We start from the raw sequence: 22,372 nt of genomic DNA on the forward strand, positions 1-22,372 counted from the left end.
TCAACATCATTATATTATCAACTATTATTTTAGTATCAAATAATACTTGTAATATGATCTATATATTGAGTGGATCTTGTATCTCTTTGATGTATTCTTTCACTAGTTTTGTAATAGATAATTTTAAAATTCCTAATACCTTGCCTTGTTTTCTTTTGTATTTTTTTAATTCAACAAGATTTATAGATAAGTACAAAGATGATGCAATTTGTGCCAATTTTGAACCTAAAGCCTAAACATCTTTGCTTTTATCTTTATTAATAAAATTATCTTTAGATTCATCTATAGATAAAGTAACAAGTTGCAATGTTCTTCTCTTAGGTTTTAGTTTCAAAACCATAGCTTCTAATTTTGCTTTGACAATATAATCTTCAAGATCTACTTATCATAGACATATTTATTATAATAATTATCTAAGTAATATGAATTAATAGAAATAAATAAAAGTAGATTAATTTCATAATATCTTATAGAGAAACTTCATAGATATATTTTTACCTTTGTACATATCTATAGGTGATTGATAGGTTAGAAACTTGGCAAACAAGTTAGCCACTTGTTATACATATTAGTAGCTTGTAGAACAAGCTCACTACATGGAGTATATATAGGAAACTTGTCTTATAAATTAGAAATGTGTCTCATAAATTAGATATAATTTGAAGGTCTTATAGAACATTGCCACATAGCTCTTAGATAGATAGTACATATAAAGGCAAGAGTGAAGCCTTCATCACTCTCGTCAAGTCTTTTATTACATTCAATTTAATTTTAAGAGTCTCTAGCTTCCTAGTCTTTTGCAATAGCCGTTCCAATTTCTTATTAAATGTATTTATTTTCTTATTTCTATTTTATCATCTCTCTTTGATTCATTTTTCATTCATTTACATATCTTCTTTCAATTCTTGTCCTTGATACTACTACATCAAATAGATCATTTTTTAATAAGACATTTATCATAACATCTCTCTATTTTGCATAATGGAATACACCAGCTAGCATTCTTCATGCAAAATTGATTATGCATTTTTTTTTATTTTAAAACCTCAACTATTATAATGAAAAAAAATTATACAAATTCTTGTAATCTTTTTTTTTCTTGGCTTATTAAGTTCTCACTAAGCACATCTTTTTTGCACATTCTTCATACATGGTCTCCATCACTGATTCCAAGCATATAAGTACTTAACACATGCAAGACCTATGTCTCCTACACTAATTCTTGGAACTAAGGTCAACAGGAGGAACTTGTCCTTGAATTGGGTGCTCTGATATCATATTAGTACCTCAACACAATATTCTTGCAAAGAAATAAATTAAGGTGGAAAAGCTTCAAGAATATATATGTGTAGCCACTCGACCACTATTGCACCTTAAGCCATAACTATGTATGTATGAATCTAATATATATATATATATATATATAATCCTAAGGAATACAAGTATTTATACTAACAGAGGCATGCATGAAATGCTAAGATGGGTGGTAGAGTGCAGGGATGAGCCAATTGGATAGCTTACATGATGTTCAGATAAGGAGGTGAAAAGTCCTCCACGCACAGCTCGGTGGGGAAGAATATGTTCTTGTACGTGTAGAACTGGTGGGTGTTGCTGCCCTCAGGCAGAATTCGGCCATCGAACAACAAGTTCGCGGTACTGTGGTACACTCTTGGAACAGTAGTGGGGCGAGCAATTGGAATCTGTTGGCTGGGTCCTCCTTGGCGTATAGTCACGGTTGAAACGCAGGGTCTCTAGCTAATCCCCATCCTTGAGCACCTGTCCGAGCTCTGTTGATGATTAAGACATCACTGGTGGACAGGAGGATCATGGCACCCATGATACGCCCGACGGGCATGTCCTCCATCAACCACTCCGGTGTAGGTAAAGTGACTTCCATCCTTCCGCAGCTCTTCGAAGCTGACGCTGTACAACTTCACGTATCTGAAGCGCCTCCGCAGACAAGCACCTCGGCGATTTCGAATCCGTTTTCATAAGAGAGGGGCAGTAGAACTGCAGAACGAGCAGGTGGGTAGTAGTTGCTAGTGTTCCCGACGAGTGTGGGATACTTTCGCAGCACAGCACCAGTTGGGGGGTTGAGAAGAATCAAGTCTTTCGTAGCAAAAATATACAAGTTTTCCATCTGGAAGAAGTTCCACGTATGGATACAAGTTGTCGTACGTTGGGTTTTTAAAAAGATCCAAGGGAAACACACACTCTCCTGGAAACACACCTCTTTGAAACGAATTCGTAAGAAGAAAGCATTGCGATCTCCAACGACAATCATGGTCTTTCCATCGGGTAGCAGTTGATTTGTGGCATTCCAACGATATGCCTGCATCTTCTATGAGAGTCTTCCATGATCCATGCTGAGCGAACACGAGATTAAACGAAAAAACACCATTCCAGTATAGCTGCAATAGCTGCAACCAAGATTCGCAAAAACACCGCGCTCGTAAAAGCGAGGCATTGTTTCACCAGACTTTCTTCGCCGGCTGGAACAACAATCGTGTGTAATCTATAAAATAAATAAAGAAAGAAAGAAAGAAATATAGTGGAGTTGTTGATTGACATGCTAAAATTATTTACAAGACTTTAAAATGTAGAAACATTGCAAATACATAACAACTAATATGTTGTACATGATGGTGATCAAATAATAAGATTTGGTTGTTGAATTTTTCTATAAGATTTATCTTCAATTTAAATATATCAAATAATATATTTTAAAAATGTAGACACTTAAAATTTATTTTCAAAGAATATATTAACAAATGTGTTAAGCTAACCTAGTACTTTAAATAGTTAAGATATTTGATTTTTTGACATTTGAATACAACCTAATTATCTAGCTCAAAGAAATTACATCTGATTTTAATAGATATTTAAATTTCTTTTTTAATTTTAATATATATATATATATATTAAATTTAACAAATTGAAGTGTATTCTTAATACTAGTAGAATTATTTTTGGTTAACTAAGTAAATTTTTAAAATCTTAATTGTTGTGTTGTATAATACATTTTTTCAGCAAAATATATTTGATGTTTTATAAAATAACTAAAATTCTATAAAGAAGTGTATTATGAAGAGTTGTCAATTCTTAAGAATTATAAAGATTACAACACCCAAATTTTTAATAGATAATATAATTAAAGCTAAAAACTTTTTTAAATGTTCTAGATATTTATCAAATTATATTCTAGAATTAATAATAAATTTTTATTATTTAATAAATTCTTAGTTTTAAGTAATCTTTACTATTCAATTTTAAAATATTTAACATTTAATATTTGTGATTTTTATATATGTAATTTTTTTAATCAATTTTATTTTTAAAAAGAATACAAGTTTATATAAAAAAAACTATATAAAATTAAATTTATAGTATTGATATTTTTTAAATTATAATTTTTTTGTAATTTATGTGTTAAAAATAATTATTACTTAAGAAAATAAAGAGGTTTAAGTAACACAAACCAAGTTGTCTTGAAGTGCTTTGAACTATAAAAAAATAGTATTATAAAAATAATTTTTATACCATGTTATAGAACCAAAAATATCTAATTTAAACAAATGATTGATATTATTTTTTATTATGCCATAGACAAAACAAAAAAAAAAAAAAAAAAAAAAAAAAAAATTGTTGGTTTTTTACTAAGCGAATATAGGAAATTATAGTAAATTATTAAATTTTCTATATTATCATTCCAAATTTGTATTGTAATAATGTTTTTGTAAAAAGATGAAGCTATTTTATTTTTATAATTTGGAAAAATGACCATCATAAAAAATCATTAAATTATATCTTCAAAATTTTTAAATATAGAAGATTGTAGCTACACAAACACCTCAACTTGTTATACACACATTTCAAATTGCTATATACACTCCAAGTTGATATACACACCTAAGAAAATAAAAGACTTATTTGTTGAATTGCTAAATTGATCGGCTCTTGACCACTCACTCGCAACCTTCTTCCTTGTTCTAGCACAATACTTGGATCTTTTTTCTATCTTCTTTATCTCAGTATAAATCTCAAACCTCTTCTTTCTCTTTCTTACATTGGAGCAAGGAAGAAGGGAAGGAAGTTGAGGACTTGCATTGGGACAAAGTAGAGTGAGAAGAGGTTCAAAGCATGCTTAAGACCTTGTTTTGTCATATTTATAACCTACATCACAATATTTAAGCAAAGCAACTAATCAAAGCATTAGATTTGTATATAGACATAATAAGAGTGCATATAGTAATTTGAGGTGTGTATGTAGCTTAAGCCATTTTTAATTAATAGATAATTCTAAAAAGCAACTATTAAAAATAAATTAATAAACTTACATATTATACATATGTATATTTGAAATTATTATATACATATATATATAAAGTAACATATCACAAATATTCTATATTACTTCTAACAAAATAAAATTGTTATAAAAAATATTATTAAACAATCTTAATGCTACTGTACAAGGTGCCATTGAGATTGCTTGGCATAAATGTGATGTTTCTTTATTGAAGCAAAATTAATCAACAATAGATGGGTGATGCTAAAAAATTTACGTTTTTAATATTTAATTTTAAATAAAAATATTATTTGATTATTTAAAATTAAAATTTATATTACAAATAATAATAAAATAATAATAGTGTAATAATTTAATTATTATAAGAAGTAAATAACAGAAGTTTTGAAATTTTTAGTAATATATAATAAATGCTTTTAAATTTTAAAAGTTATAAATTATAAATTTGGTTTTTGTATGCAATTTCAATTAAACAAATGTTTTTAGATGTCATTTCCATTCACTAGTATGCAGATTTATTGCATTGGCATTCTTTACTATGGTACCTTTTAATGAACCAACAATCATATAACACACAAAGATATAAAATATTCTAACATAATAGAATCAGAATGATAATCTACAAAGATAATAAATCATACAACATAAAAAATTATACAATCTTTTATTCTTTTGACATTCCTTTAAAAAAAGAAAAGAAAGGAAAAGAAACTCTTTCTTTTGTTCATACACACCAATGAGCTAAAACACCACTGACTATTTCATTTTTATTAGTAAAACTTTTTAGAATCAGATCAGATTCTTAGGTATTGTAATCACAAATTAATACAAATCATTTTCATAGTAAATAATAATAAATTTATAGATTTCAGTGACGAATTTGATTTTTATTTTTTTCTTTTATTCATTTTTTCTCTTGTAGATTACTTGTGAGTGAATTTTCATCTGCTTTATCATACATCCCAATTCTATGTAAAGCTGGCCACGGTTGTGCTTACTAATCCAACCTTTCACTCCACCCAAGTATCAATGAGGGCTTGCCAGCTCATCCCCCTCAGTTATTCGCCACGTGGCAAATTGCCACGTCGATCGACACCTCATCGGTTTTTTTTACCATGCATAATTTTATCGACCTAGACAAGGACGATTGATGACGTGGCACATGGGGGAGTGAACAAGGGTATTGGCCTTGGATTCTAGTGATGACTGCATGGTCTTGCACGGTCAAGCCTAACAAACAAAATAAAATAAAATAAACTTGAACCCTTCCAAAGCTTATATAATCATTAAATGAAACCATTTACAAAAGCATTTGAGGAACTAAGAATGTTTAGTTTTGCAAGCAATTGGTTATGGGGAAAGGTAAGACTTTGATTCTTATGATATAAAGTTATGTTCACTATTATTTTAGTGATGGGATAGAAGAGTTGAGATGTTGAAATTATGCTTTAATGATGCTTAGAGATGAACTGTAGTAACACACAACATATAAAAAATAAAAATGAAATGAAATGAAAAACCTTGTTGAGATTCGTGGTGATTCAATAACAGTGATACTCCTCACAAATCAAGGATTATGACCCACATAGACATGTTTTTTTTTATCATAAATAGCAAGCTTGCAATCCATCCACATATTAAAAATAGCCAAGTTAATTTAATTTAGTTTGGTTCTTTACTAAAATTAATACAAAATTTCTTCCTACATTGAACTTATGTTACAATTCACCTACACGAGAGAGAATTAACTATGAAATTACAGTCACACTTAATCCTTAATACATTACAACCGCACAGATAATTATCCACAGTTTGTTTTCCCCGCAGAATGAATATCATATACTATTCTTGGGGAGACATCATGAATTCATCTACCAAAAGTAAAGCAAACAACAAATCTAGAGTTCTAATCCCAACGGCGGCACAAAATCCGAAACCCTACATCAAAACTCAATTGCGGAGGTTTTGCGACGCAGAGGTCGGCGTCGCCTTGTTCCGAAGACTGTGCATCGCGGAGCCGAGGTAAATTACGCCGCAATAAACCGCCGCGCGACATGATCCAAGCGTTGGAACGCAAACCCATGAAGTGAATTTCTTCAAGTTACCGAGCAACCCGAGTTGTTCCAGTGACAATGGTCGGCATTCTCGGGTGCCATCTGGCTCGGCCAGCCACGAAGAAGACGGCATTTTCTATTCGTGTGTCCACAGAAACTTATAATAGTATGATACCGAGGTTCCGAAACAAGAGGCTCTATTTACAAAGAATTAAAAAACGGTGAGAGTTTCAGCGGGGTAGGTGGCACACTGCCGCTCCGCCCCGTCAACAAGCCAGCTGGGGACTGTCGCCACTCTTGTTTTTTTCCCTCTTGTGGAGTGGTGTTTTTTGTTTTGTTTTGTTTTGTTTTTTTTGGTTCTCTCCTCTATATGTGAGACGGATTTTGTGAAGTAACTAATTGCAATTGTTGCATGGGACGTTGCTTCTTGTGCTGTAACAGCCAGACTCGGGGATAAGTTGAATTGAAGATCAAAAGATCGCCATTAAATTCAACTTTTCTGGGTGCTTCATTCGGCATTGAAGCTTTTGGATAATTGGGTGAGTCCTCTGCCATTGTGCTGTGGTTTAGTTTTTGAACACGGCTTTGTGGGCGATGGGTGAGAGTGTTTGGGAGGGTTTATGAGTTTCTGAGCTGAATCGGGAGGTTGTGGTAGATTTTCTTTCAAGGATTCTTCGTGTTGGAGGTGAGGATGCGCGTTGTAGATGTTGGTGGAAGTGTTCGAAGAGTTTGTGTCATGGAGTGTTGTTTTGAGGGAATTCTGGCTGTCTTTAGGGTGTGACATTAAACGTGATTGAGTCTTTAGATGCTTGATATGTTACTTGCTGTATCAAGTTGACAATTACGAGGACTTGGTGGTTGTATCTTGTATGGGTGAATAGTTAAAAACAGGACATTGTGCGTACCTGAGGTTTGGAGACATTGTTTCTTAGTTACCCCCCTCCCCCATAAATCATGGTAGTGCAATGCGGTTAATGCTGTATCCATACGCGCTGGGTGACTTTTGTAGGGTGGAGCATAAAGATTTGGGGAGTGCAAGAGGGCGAGTTTCAACGACCACTGGAGCTAGCTTTCTGAATTTTTGACGAAATCTTTTTGGAATTTCTTGCGTTCAGAGTTTATAGTCAAGATGGTGCTCACTCAGTCAAGAAGCATGAAGGATTCCAACACTCACACCATAGACTCTATGTTCGCTACTCGTTACGTCCAAGCCCCCCTTCCCAGGTTGATATTCTGATCCTAAGTCAAAACTTGATCTCTTTCGCCCTTCCAAGAGGACTTTATTTATCGTTTTTCTGAAGGTTACTGAATCATCCAAGGATGATTGCAGTGAAAAATATTGACGGGGATGGATACTTCTCACAGGATTTAAAAAAACTCTTCGCAAACCTTGAGCACTCCGAAGTAGACGTAGGCCTTACATGCAGCAAAGTTATTTTGTGTGCATTCTCCTCGAGTTCACCAACTGACACTTGCTTGTGGTAGATGGAGGCTGCCGGATAACGAAACACCCAAGGATGCAGCCTCCCAAGTGATAAACGATGAGTTGATGCTGGATGGCAATCCCCGTTTGAATCTGGCGTCGTTCGTAACAACGTGGATGGAGCCTGAGTGCGACAAGCTGATTCAGAAATCATTGAACAAGAATTATATCGACATGGATGAGTACCCCATTACTACGGAAATTCAGGTGAAATTGCTTTCCAGGACACATACTCAACAAGCAGCAAAATGAGACGGGGAAGCATAGACAGATGCTCAAGTGTATAGACATTCTCGTTGTAGATTCTGTAAGGATTCAAATTGTCTTGAAGTGTTCTAGCATGAGTTTTCGGCCTGCAGCTCATTGATGCATTTTCGCTCAGGACCGATGCGTGAACATGATTGCACATTTGTTCAAAGCCCCTCTAGACGACGGACAACCAGCGGTTGGAGCTGGCACAGTAGGGTCCTCAGAGGCCATCATGCTGGCAGGCCTAGCATTCAAGCGCAAATGGCAGCTTCAGCGAAGGGCCGCCGGATTACCTTGTGATAAGCCCAACATGGTTACAGGCGCCAATGTTCAAGTCCGTTAATCTCTTCCTCTGCCTTGGATGTTTCACTGCTGGTGCTTTGGTTTACATTTCTTATTTGATCTAGTGTGTATTTGTTTTTTGATTTATTTATTTTTTAATTTTTAGAATTGTACCTTCACAGGTTTCATTAGCTACTCTGCTATGCTGTTCTTTGTCTTTTTCTTTCCTTTTATTGTTATTTGGGAGCAATCTATTTACCATTTGGTTATATAAATTTAATATTAAGTGTACCACTCCAAAATGCAGGTCTGCTGGGAAAAGTTTGCGAACTACTTTGAAGTAGAGATAAGAGCTGTGAAACTCCGGGAAGATTACTATGTTATGGACCCTGCAAAGGCAGTTGAGATGTGCGATGAGAACACGATTTGCGTATGTGCCATCCTTGGGTCAACCTATAACGGAGAGTTTGAAGATGTTGCAACTTTAAACAATCTTCTGGAAAAGAAAAACAAAGAAAACGGGTGAGTTGCATCATTAACCCTTTCCACCATTCAATCACAAACATTACCGCATAGGCTTGCATTACAAATATTTTGAAGTGTATTGGATTTGTTAGTTCAGAACCTCTGTCGTGAAAGCAATCATGCCTTGGTCAACTTCTTACAACTATGTTAATTGATGGGTCGGTCTCTGGTGCAGGTGGAACATTCCTATTCATGTGGACGCTGCTAGTGGAGGTTTTGTTGCTCCATTTATGTATCCAGATCTTGTTTGGGACTTTAGGCTGCCGCTAGTGAAGAGCATTAATGTCAGTGGCCACAAGTATGGGCTGGTATATGCTGGTATTGGATGGGTGGTATGGCGCTCTAAAGAAGACCTCCCCGAGGAGTTGGTTTTTCATGTCAATTACCTGGGAGCTGACCAGCCTACCTTTACCCTCAATTTTTCCAAAGGTTTGTAGAGCTCTCTGCTTCATGGCCTCTTTACAATTGACAGATTCTCCATGGATTGTGATTTATATTCACCCAAACAATCGGCAATTTTAATGAGATGGGAATTGTAAAACTGAACCTCAAGATCTTCCACTGTTGAAACACAAGATAGTAATGTTGTATGCCATTTAATTTTCAACAGTAGTTTGAGCTCGCCTCTATGGATTTTCCAGTTAATTGGTGTTTGTTGTGACTGGCAGGTGCTAGCCATGTCATCGCACAGTATTACCAATTCATCCGGCTCGGCTTTGAGGTAAATTTTCTCTCTTAAATGCATACCTTGGTTGAGATTAGCTTGATACATTCATAATTATGAAGACAAGCCACAAGATTCACTGAAACCTATGCAGCGGCTGATCAATCTTTCCATGTCTTCAATTACAGTAATCTATGTCCAATCCATGCGCAGATCTTAGTTCTTGTGTCCAAGTCTCTAATGGATTGATTAACTTGAGTAGCTTCTTTTACCATGGAGTCAAAATTCAATGTAGCTCTACTGCAACACAAGTTTTACGATGAGATTCATGTTGTCCTGGTCTTCAATTTGTTCTGCTTTGTAGTCAAATCATCTTCCACTGTATTCTTTCAAGCTGTTCAGTGATTCATATAAATTGCGGCCGTTCAATTGTCACCGTTGTGTAATCGGCATAATCAGCCTTCAATATTTCATGAATTCGACTAGAACTCAAACTGTTCAAATGGCGAGGACAGGGTTACAAGAAGATCAACATGAACTGCGCAGAAAATGCCAAATTCCTAGCAGACGGCATAGTTGCAACTGGGAGGTTCAAGCTCCTGTCTAAGCCTGTAGGCGTGCCACTCATCGCCTTCTCCCTGACCGATCGCAGCAGATTCGACGAGTACGACATAGCTGATGGTCTGCGCCGCTACGGGTGGACAGTCCCCGCCTACACAATGGCTCCTGATGCGCAGCAGATCACTCTACTGCGTGTCGTTGTCCGAGAAGACTTCAGCCGCTCCCTTGCTGACCGCCTCATGACAGATTTAAAGAGAACCCTGGAGACATTAGATTCACAACCCCCGAAGCTGGTGCAAGCAGTTTCGGAGGCCATTCAACTTCAGAACCCGGAGCTCGCTGAGCCTGATCTGTCAGTTGACCAGATTAAAGAGGCTACAACAGTCCTGTATGGGTCATTTAATGAGACTGTTAAGAAGCATGCTCATTATCATCACCACAAAAAGCAGCAGAAGGCGCACCAGAAACACTCGATCCACAAAACTAATGCCGTTTGCTGAGCTTTCAAGTGCAAGATGGAGCCCATTGCTGTGCAGATGACGTTGTGCAAGAGTGTATGACAGTGAGAACCCACATACTCTTTTGTATTATATTGAAAATCAGACTAGGGTCTTAGCGGTATAGACCTGGCCTAAATAGAAATCCTAAAACAATGAAATATAAAACTAACCTCTGTTGATAGCTATCATCAGACGACGTATTTTTTTTTAGTTGCTTTTGAATATAGTCATGCTATGTTTACCCGTGTGGTTTCTTTATTCTTTTTTCTTCCTTTCTTCTTGGTTATATTTGTTAGAACCACACCACCACAAAGTATCAATTCAATGAAGAAGAAAAATGCAATGGATCATAAGAAGACTGTACTTCTGAATCACTATGCGCTTAATGAAGTATTAGGACCATAGTATTATAAATGGCAGGTGGGTAATTGAAACTGTAACGGTCTGTTGTACATGAATAACTCGGCACTGCCATACCAAGTCATTTGAAGAGAATGCAGCTTCAGTAATGTATTCCTCAAAAACAAAGGTTGCGATAACCATTAGAAAAAAAAAAATCTCAATTATGAAGTGTTCTCTGTTAAACAAATGTAGGCAGCACTTACATAAATAAGATTTTATAGATTAATATCTACTACCCAAAATTATCTACAATGGTTCTAACAGCTTTATTTGGTAATTTTGTAAATATTTTTAATTTAGTCTTCTTAAGTCAAGAAAAATTTAATAATGATATTAATTATTGATTGAAATTTGAAACACTTGTATATGAGAATTCATAATAATTCTTAAATTTACAAAAGTCATTAGCAATAATGTCTTACTACTAACTACACCTCTCATGGCATTGTAAGCACAAAAAAATGTCTCACAACAGTAATTAGAAAAAAAAAAACATTATTTATTTAAAGATGAATTTGTAATAAAAAAAATCTTTTCATTTTTCAAGGATTAACATGTTTTAAAATATTTTGCATAATTTTTGAATTTAAAATATGTTCTTGTTAACTATATGTATATATACAAATATGTAATAAGACTCATAAACAATTGAAAAGAAAACTAGAAGTCAAAAAAAAGGTGAATTTTTATATTAGAAAGATATTGTAATTAGTATTTCTTTGTTCAAAGAAACTAGAGAATCTTAAATTAAGACTAGAAAATAACAAAAACGTTAGCAAAACTAAGAAATATATCAATTTTGATTCTATAAATATTTTCTAACAATAATGACATGTGAAAGCTTTTTAAAAAGCACAAAACTTGTGGAACAAGTATAAAAGTTGTAAAATACTTCCATAATATGTTTTTAGAAGTATAAGACTAATTAAAGTTACTTCTCAAAAAAGTTATGGTCCATCTATAGATCTGATGTGTATTTAAGAAGTTTCTTTTTTGACTTCTTAGAAGAATGTTATATATCTAATTCATTTCTATCAACTTTTGATTATTTCTATTTACTCCTATTTATTTATAACATATATTGTTTTTAAGTTGTTAAAGTAAAATATATAACAATTGATATATATATATATATATATATATATTTATATATTTATATACATATTGCACCATAATCCTCAATGGGTCCTTTAAGCTATTAATAATAACTTACATGTAGATGAAAAAACTATCTAATTATTTGATTATTGTCTAAAATTGTAGTGTTAATATTGTATCTATGCAAATATATAATCTATTTCTATTTACTTTACTTATTAAAAATTAAAAATAAGAATAAAACCTTTTTCACTACTAATAACTTTGTATAAGATACAAAGTATATCATTTTGGTTGAAAATTAGCTATCTCAAAAGTAAAATTGTTAAGTATTAAAAACCGATGATGAGGTTTACTGAAACAGGTATCTATGATTGATTTTTGACAAAGTAAAGCTCAAGTCTACTATATGGCCTTTTACATAGAGTAGTAATTTGATAGTAAACTTTCAAGAATTTTCATGTTATTTCGGAGCTCTCCACAAATGAAGCCAAGATTTTTTTCTTTACTTCTCATTGAATGACAAAATGATATAAAATGCGAAATTTAGCTTACACTTAAAATTTAAATTTAGAACCATAAAAGTTTTAAATTATTGTTTTAGTCTAATATTATACACATTTTTTGATCAATGTCAAGTCTGATAAGGGGGTATAAAAAGATATTTTTCACTGTGGATCCATACTTTCACAACATTTGACATCCACAGCAAAAGCTCATTCCACTGATTTGGATCCAAATCATCTACTCGTGCACTCTGTCGAATGTGGTTGGAACGAGCAAAAAACCACACTACTACATCAACTTGATTTGAGAAGGGTATCACCGCATAAGTTCAAGTAGAGTCTGGAATTCAACTTTCAAAGTAAAGCGGACTTGAGTCCAAGATCAACAGGATTTAGAAACAAGTTCATGAGGTTGAGTATTTCAGATCTCTGTCTAGGGAAAATTTAACATGAGCAGATATTGTCAGTACATACTAGAAAGGAAACATCAAAAGAAGTTTGACACAGGAAAGAAATGAATCACTAATTAATTGAAACCAATGTACCTCAAACACGAATGGAAACCGGTTGATATACAGCAAAACAAGAGCTGCGTAACATACATAGATGCAACCCCCAGGTAGCACCATACAGAAGCTTGAGAGGCCATTTTCACTGAACACCAGGAAAAAGCAGCTTTAGTCCCACTAGAAATCTAAACATACGCTTGCTTGCTTGCTTCAGATAGCACCAACGTACGACATTTTTCATGCAGCTACTTTCTCCCTCGAAAACTTTAAAAGAGTTGCCTCCAAGCAAATTATACCTGAATTTTCTTCTACTCTAGCAAAGGGCTACTGCGCAGCTCCTGCCTGAGATTGGTCTTGACTAGGCCCGTCAGTGCGAAACCCTCTCCCCTGACCTCTACCCTGACCTCGACCTCTGCCCCTTCCTCTGCCGCGATCTGCATTGTATTGAGCAATTATTTTCCCTAAAAATCATAACGGAAGAAAAAGATTCGAAATAATAACCTTTTACGCAAACTAAATACCAAAGTTCTACTATGAAAAATCCTGACCACTTACACAACACGTCGTCATTAAATCACCCCAGATTATACGCTGAAATGTAGACTTTAACATACAAAAGGTGCTACCAGATGAAACTATTTAGTGTAATGTGCTTCCTGTTCAGTAGCACTTGCACACTCTTGCACACGCACTAAGTCTAGCAAGCGTACATCGCAGGAAACGGGTCCAATAATTTTACTACCTTTTGTAAAAAAGGCAATTGACGATGAGCTACATTTCAAGAACCATTAAACCAAAATAGCATACATACACTAGAAAGCATTTGAGATTACACATACCTGAGTATGACATATCCTGAGAAAAGCCATTTCCCTGATCTCGTAGGGGCCCATCAGCATTAGGCTCGTCAAAGCCACCAGCATCTTGCTCTCTGCCTCGACCACGGTACTCGCCACGACCACGACCACGTCCCCGACCACGGCCGCGGACCCAACCACCATCAAGTCCTCCATTGTACTCAGAATTTGCCGTTTCATTGGCTGTCACGGTAGCACAGCTGAGAACATGGCAGGGACCTCCACTATTGCTACATCAAAACACAGTAAAACAAACACAAACAAAAGTACCATAGGACATTAACATATTAAATACTAACAATACTACAGAGCAAATACAAAAGAAGAGGACGAGTATGAAAGCAAGCCCACCTCCTCGGCCCCTACCCCGTCCTCTTCCTCTGCCTCTACCACGACCTCTGCCTCCCCGTGGTGAGCCATCTGAACAGATAGTAAGACCACCATTAAGCATAAGAACATACATGATTGATCGCTGATAGGCACCGGAAATTTACTAAGGAAAAAAGATACTAATACCACATCTCAAATACATAATGAACCTACGAACTCTAAGCATTAACACATTTTCGTAAAGACCGTTGATACGCGTAGTACAATCCAAAAGACAACAAATGATAGTTACAACACTTCCGATAGTCATGCAGACTACAAGGCAATGGGGTTACCTCCTTCATACTCAAATTCTGCTAGCGGTTTGACCTGGTCTGCGAGGAGGGGAGGCTGATAGCTGCCCAAGCGTTTTGAAACATTGAGAAGTCAGACATGAAACTTTTGAATAAAACATAATTCAGTGCCTGATTGAAGAGATCATGGACAATCTGATATTGAAAGTGTTAACACATTAACACCATCACCATCCAAACTAAAAAGTCGGCTAGTTGGTAATAATTCAAATAATTTAATCACGAAAATCAAAACAACTACTCGCCGCTATGCGATCTTGAAACAATTCAAAATAAACTAGGAACCTCACCCGGTAGAATTCTCCAACTCCTTGGTAGACAGTGTAATCGTAATCATAGACACGTGTCGAGTGGTTTCCAATCTGCAAAGAAAATTGCAAAACTTCTGCGATACATTAACAACAAGTAAAAGTATTCAAGCAAATGAAGTGTTCTAAAACCGAATTAAAAAAACGTAAGAGATGCTTACGGTAGAAGTCCTTCTTCAAGTGGTTCCCAAAGGTCCGTAATGTCAGTAGATCCAATAGACGTATTTTGGTGAAGACCAGCAATCCTCCTCTGAACACATCAAAACCATGTTATAAGCAATTTTAATACGATTTTACGACTACAACTATTCGTATTACGCGTTCCATGAGAAATGACTATGAATCTAGTTTTCGAGCAAAAAATTACCTATTCACTCCCTTAACCTCCGCCACACAGTAGATGTAAATTAACTAAATTCCTCTAGTTTAGGGTCTCTTCAAATATACCTAATGGTGTACAGTTACCTTGCAACATTCGCTTGATAACGAAATGTTCAATAAAGCAAATACCTTGATGATTTCTGCAATAGTAACTGCCTTATTGATAGCTCGGCCCATGGCCTTCAGAACAATCGCTGATGCTCCCTTATCCTGCACAATCAGTACTCAGAGTAAGAGAACAGTTTAGAGACATCATCATACAGAATCAATGAGCCTTCGTTGAGCCACCGGAAAATGACCATAAGTTTGCACTTTAATAATAAACCATTACCATCAGCGATAATTGGAACAGACATAAGAATATAGACAAGATCTCGTCATTCAAAAACACAAAATCACTTGTACATAACAGCGCTGGCACCTGGACTGTAGGCCTGGGTGAGAGACTGCTTTTTATAAAAAAAACAAGAAGCTATTCCACAACTCCCACATGACATAGTTCTCTCAACCGCCTATAAATTGAAGGGAACACACTAAGGTTTTCATTAAACACGGAGCAAAGATGCAAGTTTCCAAAGAGCTACGATTGCTATAATTTGTCAACAATGCGCAGCCACTCTAAAAAGCAGACTGAAAAAGTAGTACAGGCTGACAAATAATGTAGCCACGTTGGGACCTGGTTAAGGAGATGATACTTGAATAATCCAATTGTACGAATCATAGCAAAAAGACAAAAATCAGAATGACTTCCTCAAAGGGCTCCAAAGACGCGACAATTGTTCAATTTTTCGGTACATACATGGTAGACGTAAGAAAACGAGGCTGTTATCACTTTCAATTCAATTATTCGATGGTATACAATATGAAGCTTGGATCATCTATTGAGAGTTTAACAAGAACCAAAGAAAATGTATTCGTAGGGCTACTAAAATCTTAAGGAATGATAGTGATGATGACCTGCAATAGAGTGGTTGCATAGGTAATGTAGTTCCGCATTTTTCCTTGCGTAGTAATACGGATTTCATTTTCACTGATAGGTATTTCGGGCCGCGGCTTCTCCACCCGTTGGTACCGATCCATGGCGTGCTCCGCCTGGAATTATCAGATAGCCTGGTTCGAAAGTCCTCGCAGCCGAAGAAATAGTGAAAGTCTTTGAGAAAAACCTATCACACTTCGAGGAAAAGCAATCGCAAATCAGCTTGTAAAATTCTTACAGAAGAAAATTGGCTTAAACTGGAGTTTGTATTGACTCTCGACATACCAGACTTTAGGGATACCACGCTCACACTGCTCTACTTCGTGAAAAATCAAGAGCACGATGCCGCTTCTATGCAATGACGTCTATACGTTACAGACGATACGAGTCTTTAATAGCAAAGTGGAACAACTGTAAGGAAATTTCCAGCGGCCAAAATGCAATGCCAAGAATGTGACCCTTAGGACGTGCACACGCACAAGAAATAAGAAAAAACTCTGAAGCCTTCCCCTCCAAATGAAAATGCAAGATAATGGAAGTCACAAACCTAAGCGGTCAAGGAAACAGGGGAACTCACCACCAACCTCTCGACTCTCTCACAAGCATGAACCAACACACTCCGATACCGTAACACCTAACTGAACAGCAAGCCTCTAGAAACGAACTAACGAAACCACGGATTACACAAGCACCAACTCTACCAGAAAACTACCACCACGATATACACAGTCGCCATTACTGGAAGAACACATCACTCATCGACAAAAATACTACATTACAGAATCACAACAACAACAACAACAACAACCAGATAAATAAATAAATAAATCATCGCAGCGGAACCTCTCGCCCTACCTCTCCAAAACACATTATAAAGCCATAGATGCGCATTATAATCCAATCCAGAACACCTAAACTAAAAAATCGCATTCCGATTGCAGCAACACAAAAAAGGCAGTCCTCAGACAAAATCGCAATCAGTGTCGAAATTGGTGCCGAAACCCTAGCCGCATGAACGAACCTGGGCGCGAAAATGACAACTACGATAGCACAAGGCTAGCAAGAGAGACAGCTACCTGACGACAGAAGAAGGCAGGAGAGGAAAGTCAGTGGGCAGTGCAGCCAGAGTGGACGGCCATGGAGAGATCGTGCAACGGAGGCAGGGAGAGGAGGTTGGGATGGAAGAACGGGCGGAGGGGGGGTGAGAAGGAGGCGACGGGCCAGTGAGCTTAGGGGCAGAGTGACGTGGGGCTATGGAAGAAGTGAGAGTGAGACAAGAAAGACGACGACGAGGGGATGGAGGTTGGCATGGAAGCTAGGCAACGATTAGATGCAAGAGAGAGGGATGCAGCTCGGCCGACACACAGCGTTGTTGTGAAACAACAAGACCACAAGCTCTCCTTCAGTGCGAGGAGACGACGACGATAACAGTCCCCTCTCGGTGGTCGAAGCCTACTCCTCCCCCCTCTCTCTCCCTAACCCACTATTACTCTATCCATTAATTTTAATGTAGAATATAACAAAATAAAAAAACAACAACAACTATGTTTTGAGTTTTTTCAACCATTCATAATCATACCATAGTTATTATATGTGTACACTTTTTTAATAAGTTTCGAATTTGAATGTAATGTATGCCATCTTTACTATAGTTTATATATATATATATATATATATATTTTTAATTATTATTATTTATTAATGCAAAGGATGATATCTCCATCTACTATCCACTTTTATTAATGCCAACAAGAATTTTGATTTTGGATGCTTATGTATTAGTAAGTTATTGCTCCATTGTTTTCTTCATCCATTTTTTTGTTTATATTGAATCAAAATACAATTATAAGTTCTATAAAATTGCATCAATATTTTATGTTGTAATTTATTTAGTAGTGCAATCATGTTGTAATTTTTATACTATAATAGATCTTATCTTAAAGATTTATATTTTTTTTGTAAAATATTAAAATGGATCCTATTATACTTTTTACAAAGCAAGTTGCATTATTCTTAATTTTTTTAAGTGAGATGTTATTTATTTTTAGGTTTAAAACTACACATATTTAGTTTTATTTAAATAAATAAAAGTGTGATGAATAAAATGCTAAAAAATACGTATTTAAAAAATCAAATGATTATTATCAAAAAAACAAAGTAAAATGAATATATTAATTGTCTTTTGTCATGGATATATTTATAGTTATTTAGTTAATCTGAATAGGTAGAAGTATGTAAAAGTAGTATAATTTAATAATTTCTTATAGAGAAGCTTTCTAGAAGCTTCATAGACATGGTTTCATCTTTATATATGTTTGTAGGTTATTGGTAGATTAGAAACTTGGCCAACAAATTAGTCATGTGTCACACATATTGGTAGCTTGTAGTACAAGCTAACAATATGACATACTTATAAGAAACTTGTCTTGTAAGTCAAAACATATGTCTTGCAAATTAAATACATGTCAAAGGGCCTATAGAATGTTGCCACATAGTTCTAAAGTAGATAAAATACATAGAGGTAAGACAAAAGCTTTTATCACTCTTGTCAATTCTTTTCTTGCTTTTAGTTTAGTTTCAAGAGTCTTTAGTTTTCTAGTCTTTGGTAATAGCCATTCCAATTTCTTATTCAATATATTTACTTTCTTATTTCTACTTTGTAAACTCTCTTTGATTCATTTCTCAATTGTTTACATATTTCTTTTAAATTATTATTTTTAATAAATTGACAAGAATACTAACTCATTATTCTCGACTTATTTTTAGAAGTTAGTGGATTACCCCACTTCTATTGTTGTGTTTTAAAGGTTATAAATTATCCATCTCAAATTAACATTTATTTTTCAAATACTATTTTTTTTTAAAGACAATAGATTATCCTTCTTTGTGGAAATTTTCATTTGATATTATAATTTGTAGATTAACCTCCTCTAATTTGACTTGTGAATTTATTAAGTTCCTTGAAATAGAAGGAAAAATCATGGATACTATACTTAAAAGTAGTAAAAATAGATTTGTAACTATTGCAAATCTTCATAAGCTTGTCAATACTCTTAGGATAGAATTTTATCCATCACTAATACCAAACATAGAAGCACTATTCCTATGTATATATAAAAATTCTAGAATCTACACTAAGAAGTTGTGCAGTTAAAGGAAGCAAGTACATCAATCCCACTACCAAATTCAAAAAGTCTTGTTTTTACAAGCACAAGAGATGCAAGGATAAGTATGCTCAAGAAGTTTAATGGAATCACAATCAGCTATTATATATGCTGTTGAATTCCAAAACCTCACTTATGAAGTGGATTAGAATGACAAAGCCTTTATTAATTAATTTTCATATGGATTGAAAGATAATATTAAAGATTTGTTAGTAATAATGTCAAAAGAATATCCTTTAAAATAATTTATTGCTCAAGCTATTGTATGAAACAATCTACTATTTAAAAAGCAAGAAGAACAAAGATTTGATTAAAGAAGAATAAGTCAAACAATGATGGTAATTTCTAATTTCATAAACTTATTTATCTAAGCCAAAACCAATGCAATTTATTATAATATATTTTAAATCTCTCACTAAGCAAGAAAAGACTCAATGTTATGAAGAAGATTTGTGGCTATATTGTGGAGAAGCTGAACACATTACTCAACATTTTTTAAAGAAAAATTGCAATGATAAAATCAGGAGCATGGTTGCCAAATAAGACAATGTATTAGAAAAAAAGTTTTTTCAACTATAATAAGGGCCATATAGCTAAAATCATAAGCAACGTCTAATCTTATTTAGACTCCCATTTTATTTTATAATAGATGTGCAAATTTCTCACTTTATTTTATAATTGATGTATATTTAAGTTCTAAAAATCACAAAATCTTTGCCTGATTAGATTTAAAAGCCTCAACTTATTTTATAGCCAAAGACTTTGTCAAGAAACAATAAATATTTTTAGTCAAGAAAATTAAATCTATACAAGTCATAGATAGTCATTTATTGTCTTCTAGAGATATTATCCATAAGATTGTTCCTGTAAATGTAGCAATAAAAGATTATATAAGCATAACAATATTTAATGTGATAAGTTCTCTTTTCAATTCAATTATTTTATGATTATTATGGTTAAAAAAATATAATCTATAAGTAAATTAAAATTTTCATAATCTTAATTTTTTCATAATTTAATTCAAAATTTTATTAATCAAGTAAAAATATGTATGTGTAGCACATTCAATCTTCTACTAGTAGATTCAAGCGCTTTCATGTTGTCGTGATATAACACAACTAATAGGTGAAAGAGTATGGAAATTATTTTAATATAGGAGATCTTAGTTCAAAGTATTAGAGCAAAGTATCTTAGAAATATAGTTAATAGTCAAAAGGGTAGTAAAACTAAAAGGATCAATGCTGCCTTTTTAGAAAGGTGACTTCTATTTACTTTGTAGGACCATAAATAAGGCAAAACAAAGTAGATTGGAAAAATAAATGATATAGGCTTCTTCAAAAGAAAGTTAATAGTAAATTCTAGCAAAATTTACTTAGAAAAACTAGATATTGATACCTGGAGAGGGCTGGTTATGAACCAGGGTCGAAATCAGACCCTGAGGCACAAAATTTAGTCTCAACAACAACTCCAGGTTTCTTTTGCAGATCAGAAAGTGGAGTTTGATAGTAGACAAGATAAGGTTTCTATGAGCATTGGTTTTGAATGAATTGAATTTGTAATGACTTTGTAAGAGCTTGAAAAGTCAAGTTTTTTTTTGGATGACTTAGCTTTTGTGAAATAAAATAAGTTTGATGTTTTAGGCAATTTCAAGAGTTTTGTAATAGATCTGTAAGTAAAATTTTGTAGATTAATAATTATAATTGTGCTTAATATGTGTTATAAATTTTAGCTTGATCTAATAATTGAATTGAGTGTTATTGAGGTTTAAGTGGGCCAAGGTCTCAAAAAATAGAATTTTAGGTCCAGTGAGGGTTTTTAAGATTTTTTACAATCTGGTATTTGGATTGGAGTGAAATTTATGGATAAAGATAGTAGACTTATTTTTCTATATATATAAAAAGTTTGAGATCAATCGAAGGGTGAAAAGGAGAGATATTGGCTCTAGAAAATTGGCATCAAGGTTAGAGAAGGAGGTTGGCCAATATCCAAACACGTTTTTGAGGTTATTGTCTATTTGGTAATTTTGATCCTTTTCAAATTTTTTGTGCTTGTTTTCAACTTAGTTTTCAAGAAGTGTGCAAAATTTGAGTTAAGATCAATAGTTCATTCATTAGTTATTGAGGTTTAAATCTGTTATAGAAATTACTAGGGTTTGATTAGGATTTGATTTAGGATTAGGATTTGGTTAGGATTTGGTTAGGATTTAGGATTTGGTTTAGGATTTAGGATTTAGTTCAGGGTTTAAGGTTTTATTAGGATTTGATTTAGGATTTAGGATTTAGTTCAGGATTTAAGGTTTTATTAGGATTTGATTTAGGATTTAGGATTTTGTTAGGATTTGATTCAAAGTTAGGGTTTAGTTAAGGTTTGATTTAGGGTTAGGATTTGATTAGGATTTGATTTAGGATTTAAGGTTTGATTAGGATTTGGTTTAGAGTTTAGGATTTGATTAAGATTTGATTTAGGATTTGATTAGGATTTGGCTTAGGATTTGATTAGGATTTGGCTTAGGATTTAGGATTTTATTAGGCTTTGTTTAGGGTTTAAGATTTAGTTAGTTTTTGGCCTAAAGTTTGAATGAAGTCCAATAGGATTTTAACTAGGATTAAATTAAGATTGAATTGAGATATATTTGAGATATATTTGTGATCATTGTAATATTTCTTTAAGATTTTTTATTATTTCTTTGTAATTTCTTTGAGGTTTCTTTGAATTTGATTAAAACTTACTTAGCATTGTTATGGTTTAATTAGAGTTTAGTTAATATTCTATTAAAATTAGGATTTTATTATTGTAATTTCTATTCTACCTTCTATAGCCAAGTGCTCAGAGCATTCTCAAGTAAGACTTCATATATTACG

The 22,372-nt window shown here is 34.1% G+C and overlaps 2 protein-coding genes across 11 annotated transcripts; one reads left to right on the forward strand and one right to left on the reverse strand.

Moving 5' to 3' along the window:
- Positions 1 to 6,464: 6,464 nt before the first annotated feature.
- Positions 6,465 to 10,885, forward strand: LOC112275488 (glutamate decarboxylase). Of its 5 annotated transcripts, none has more exons than XM_073530654.2 (9): positions 6,465 to 6,584; positions 6,805 to 6,902; positions 7,479 to 7,587; positions 7,849 to 8,053; positions 8,229 to 8,429; positions 8,685 to 8,899; positions 9,078 to 9,331; positions 9,571 to 9,623; positions 10,082 to 10,885. In XM_073530654.2, exons 3-9 carry the CDS (start codon positions 7,493 to 7,495, stop codon positions 10,625 to 10,627), a joined length of 1,569 nt encoding a protein of 522 aa, XP_073386755.1. In that variant the 5' UTR covers positions 6,465 to 6,584; positions 6,805 to 6,902; positions 7,479 to 7,492; the 3' UTR covers positions 10,628 to 10,885. The 5 variants fall into 5 exon arrangements, with proteins under 5 accessions (XP_073386755.1, XP_073386753.1, XP_024361630.1 ...); XM_073530652.2 differs by having other exon boundaries at positions 6,466 to 6,584; positions 7,373 to 7,587; XM_024505862.3 differs by lacking the exon at positions 6,465 to 6,584 and having other exon boundaries at positions 6,601 to 6,902.
- A 2,064-nt stretch (positions 10,886 to 12,949) lies between these two features.
- On the reverse strand, positions 12,950 to 17,735 carry LOC112275457 (uncharacterized). 6 transcript variants are annotated; one of them, XM_024505783.3, is made up of 10 exons: positions 17,424 to 17,735; positions 16,329 to 16,542; positions 15,501 to 15,581; positions 15,152 to 15,240; positions 14,973 to 15,044; positions 14,665 to 14,726; positions 14,351 to 14,419; positions 13,982 to 14,182; positions 13,439 to 13,576; positions 12,950 to 13,287 (listed from the first exon to the last, which is right to left on the reverse strand). In XM_024505783.3, the coding sequence occupies exons 2-9, from the start codon at positions 16,449 to 16,451 to the stop codon at positions 13,467 to 13,469; spliced, it is 807 nt and encodes a 268-aa protein (XP_024361551.1). In that variant the 5' UTR covers positions 16,452 to 16,542; positions 17,424 to 17,735; the 3' UTR covers positions 12,950 to 13,287; positions 13,439 to 13,466. The 6 variants fall into 6 exon arrangements, with proteins under 6 accessions (XP_024361551.1, XP_073386717.1, XP_024361552.1 ...); XM_073530616.2 differs by having other exon boundaries at positions 16,329 to 16,534; positions 17,369 to 17,598; XM_024505784.3 differs by having other exon boundaries at positions 17,203 to 17,589.
- Between the last annotated feature and the right edge of the window lie 4,637 nt (positions 17,736 to 22,372).

Source organism: Physcomitrium patens, chromosome 23 (assembly GCF_059467195.1).
Source record: "Physcomitrium patens ecotype Gransden chromosome 23, ASM5946719v1, whole genome shotgun sequence".
NCBI lineage: Eukaryota > Viridiplantae > Streptophyta > Bryopsida > Funariales > Funariaceae > Physcomitrium > Physcomitrium patens.

Excerpts from the sequence above, each read along its gene's own strand:
- LOC112275488 (XM_073530654.2), top strand. The coding sequence starts at position 7,493 with ATGGTGCTCACTCAGTCAAGAAGCATGAAGGATTCCAACACTCACACC. Across the intron at positions 8,054-8,228 it reads CCATTACTACGGAAATTCAG|GACCGATGCGTGAACATGAT; the intron begins GTGAAATTGCTT and ends ATTTTCGCTCAG. Across the intron at positions 9,332-9,570 it reads TACCCTCAATTTTTCCAAAG|GTGCTAGCCATGTCATCGCA; the intron begins GTTTGTAGAGCT and ends TGTGACTGGCAG.
- LOC112275457 (XM_024505783.3), bottom strand. The coding sequence starts at position 16,451 with ATGGATCGGTACCAACGGGTGGAGAAGCCGCGGCCCGAAATACCTATC. Across the intron at positions 15,045-15,151 it reads CTTGAAGAAGGACTTCTACC|ATTGGAAACCACTCGACACG; the intron begins GTAAGCATCTCT and ends TTTTCTTTGCAG. Across the intron at positions 13,577-13,981 it reads TCAGGATATGTCATACTCAG|ATCGCGGCAGAGGAAGGGGC; the intron begins GTATGTGTAATC and ends AATACAATGCAG.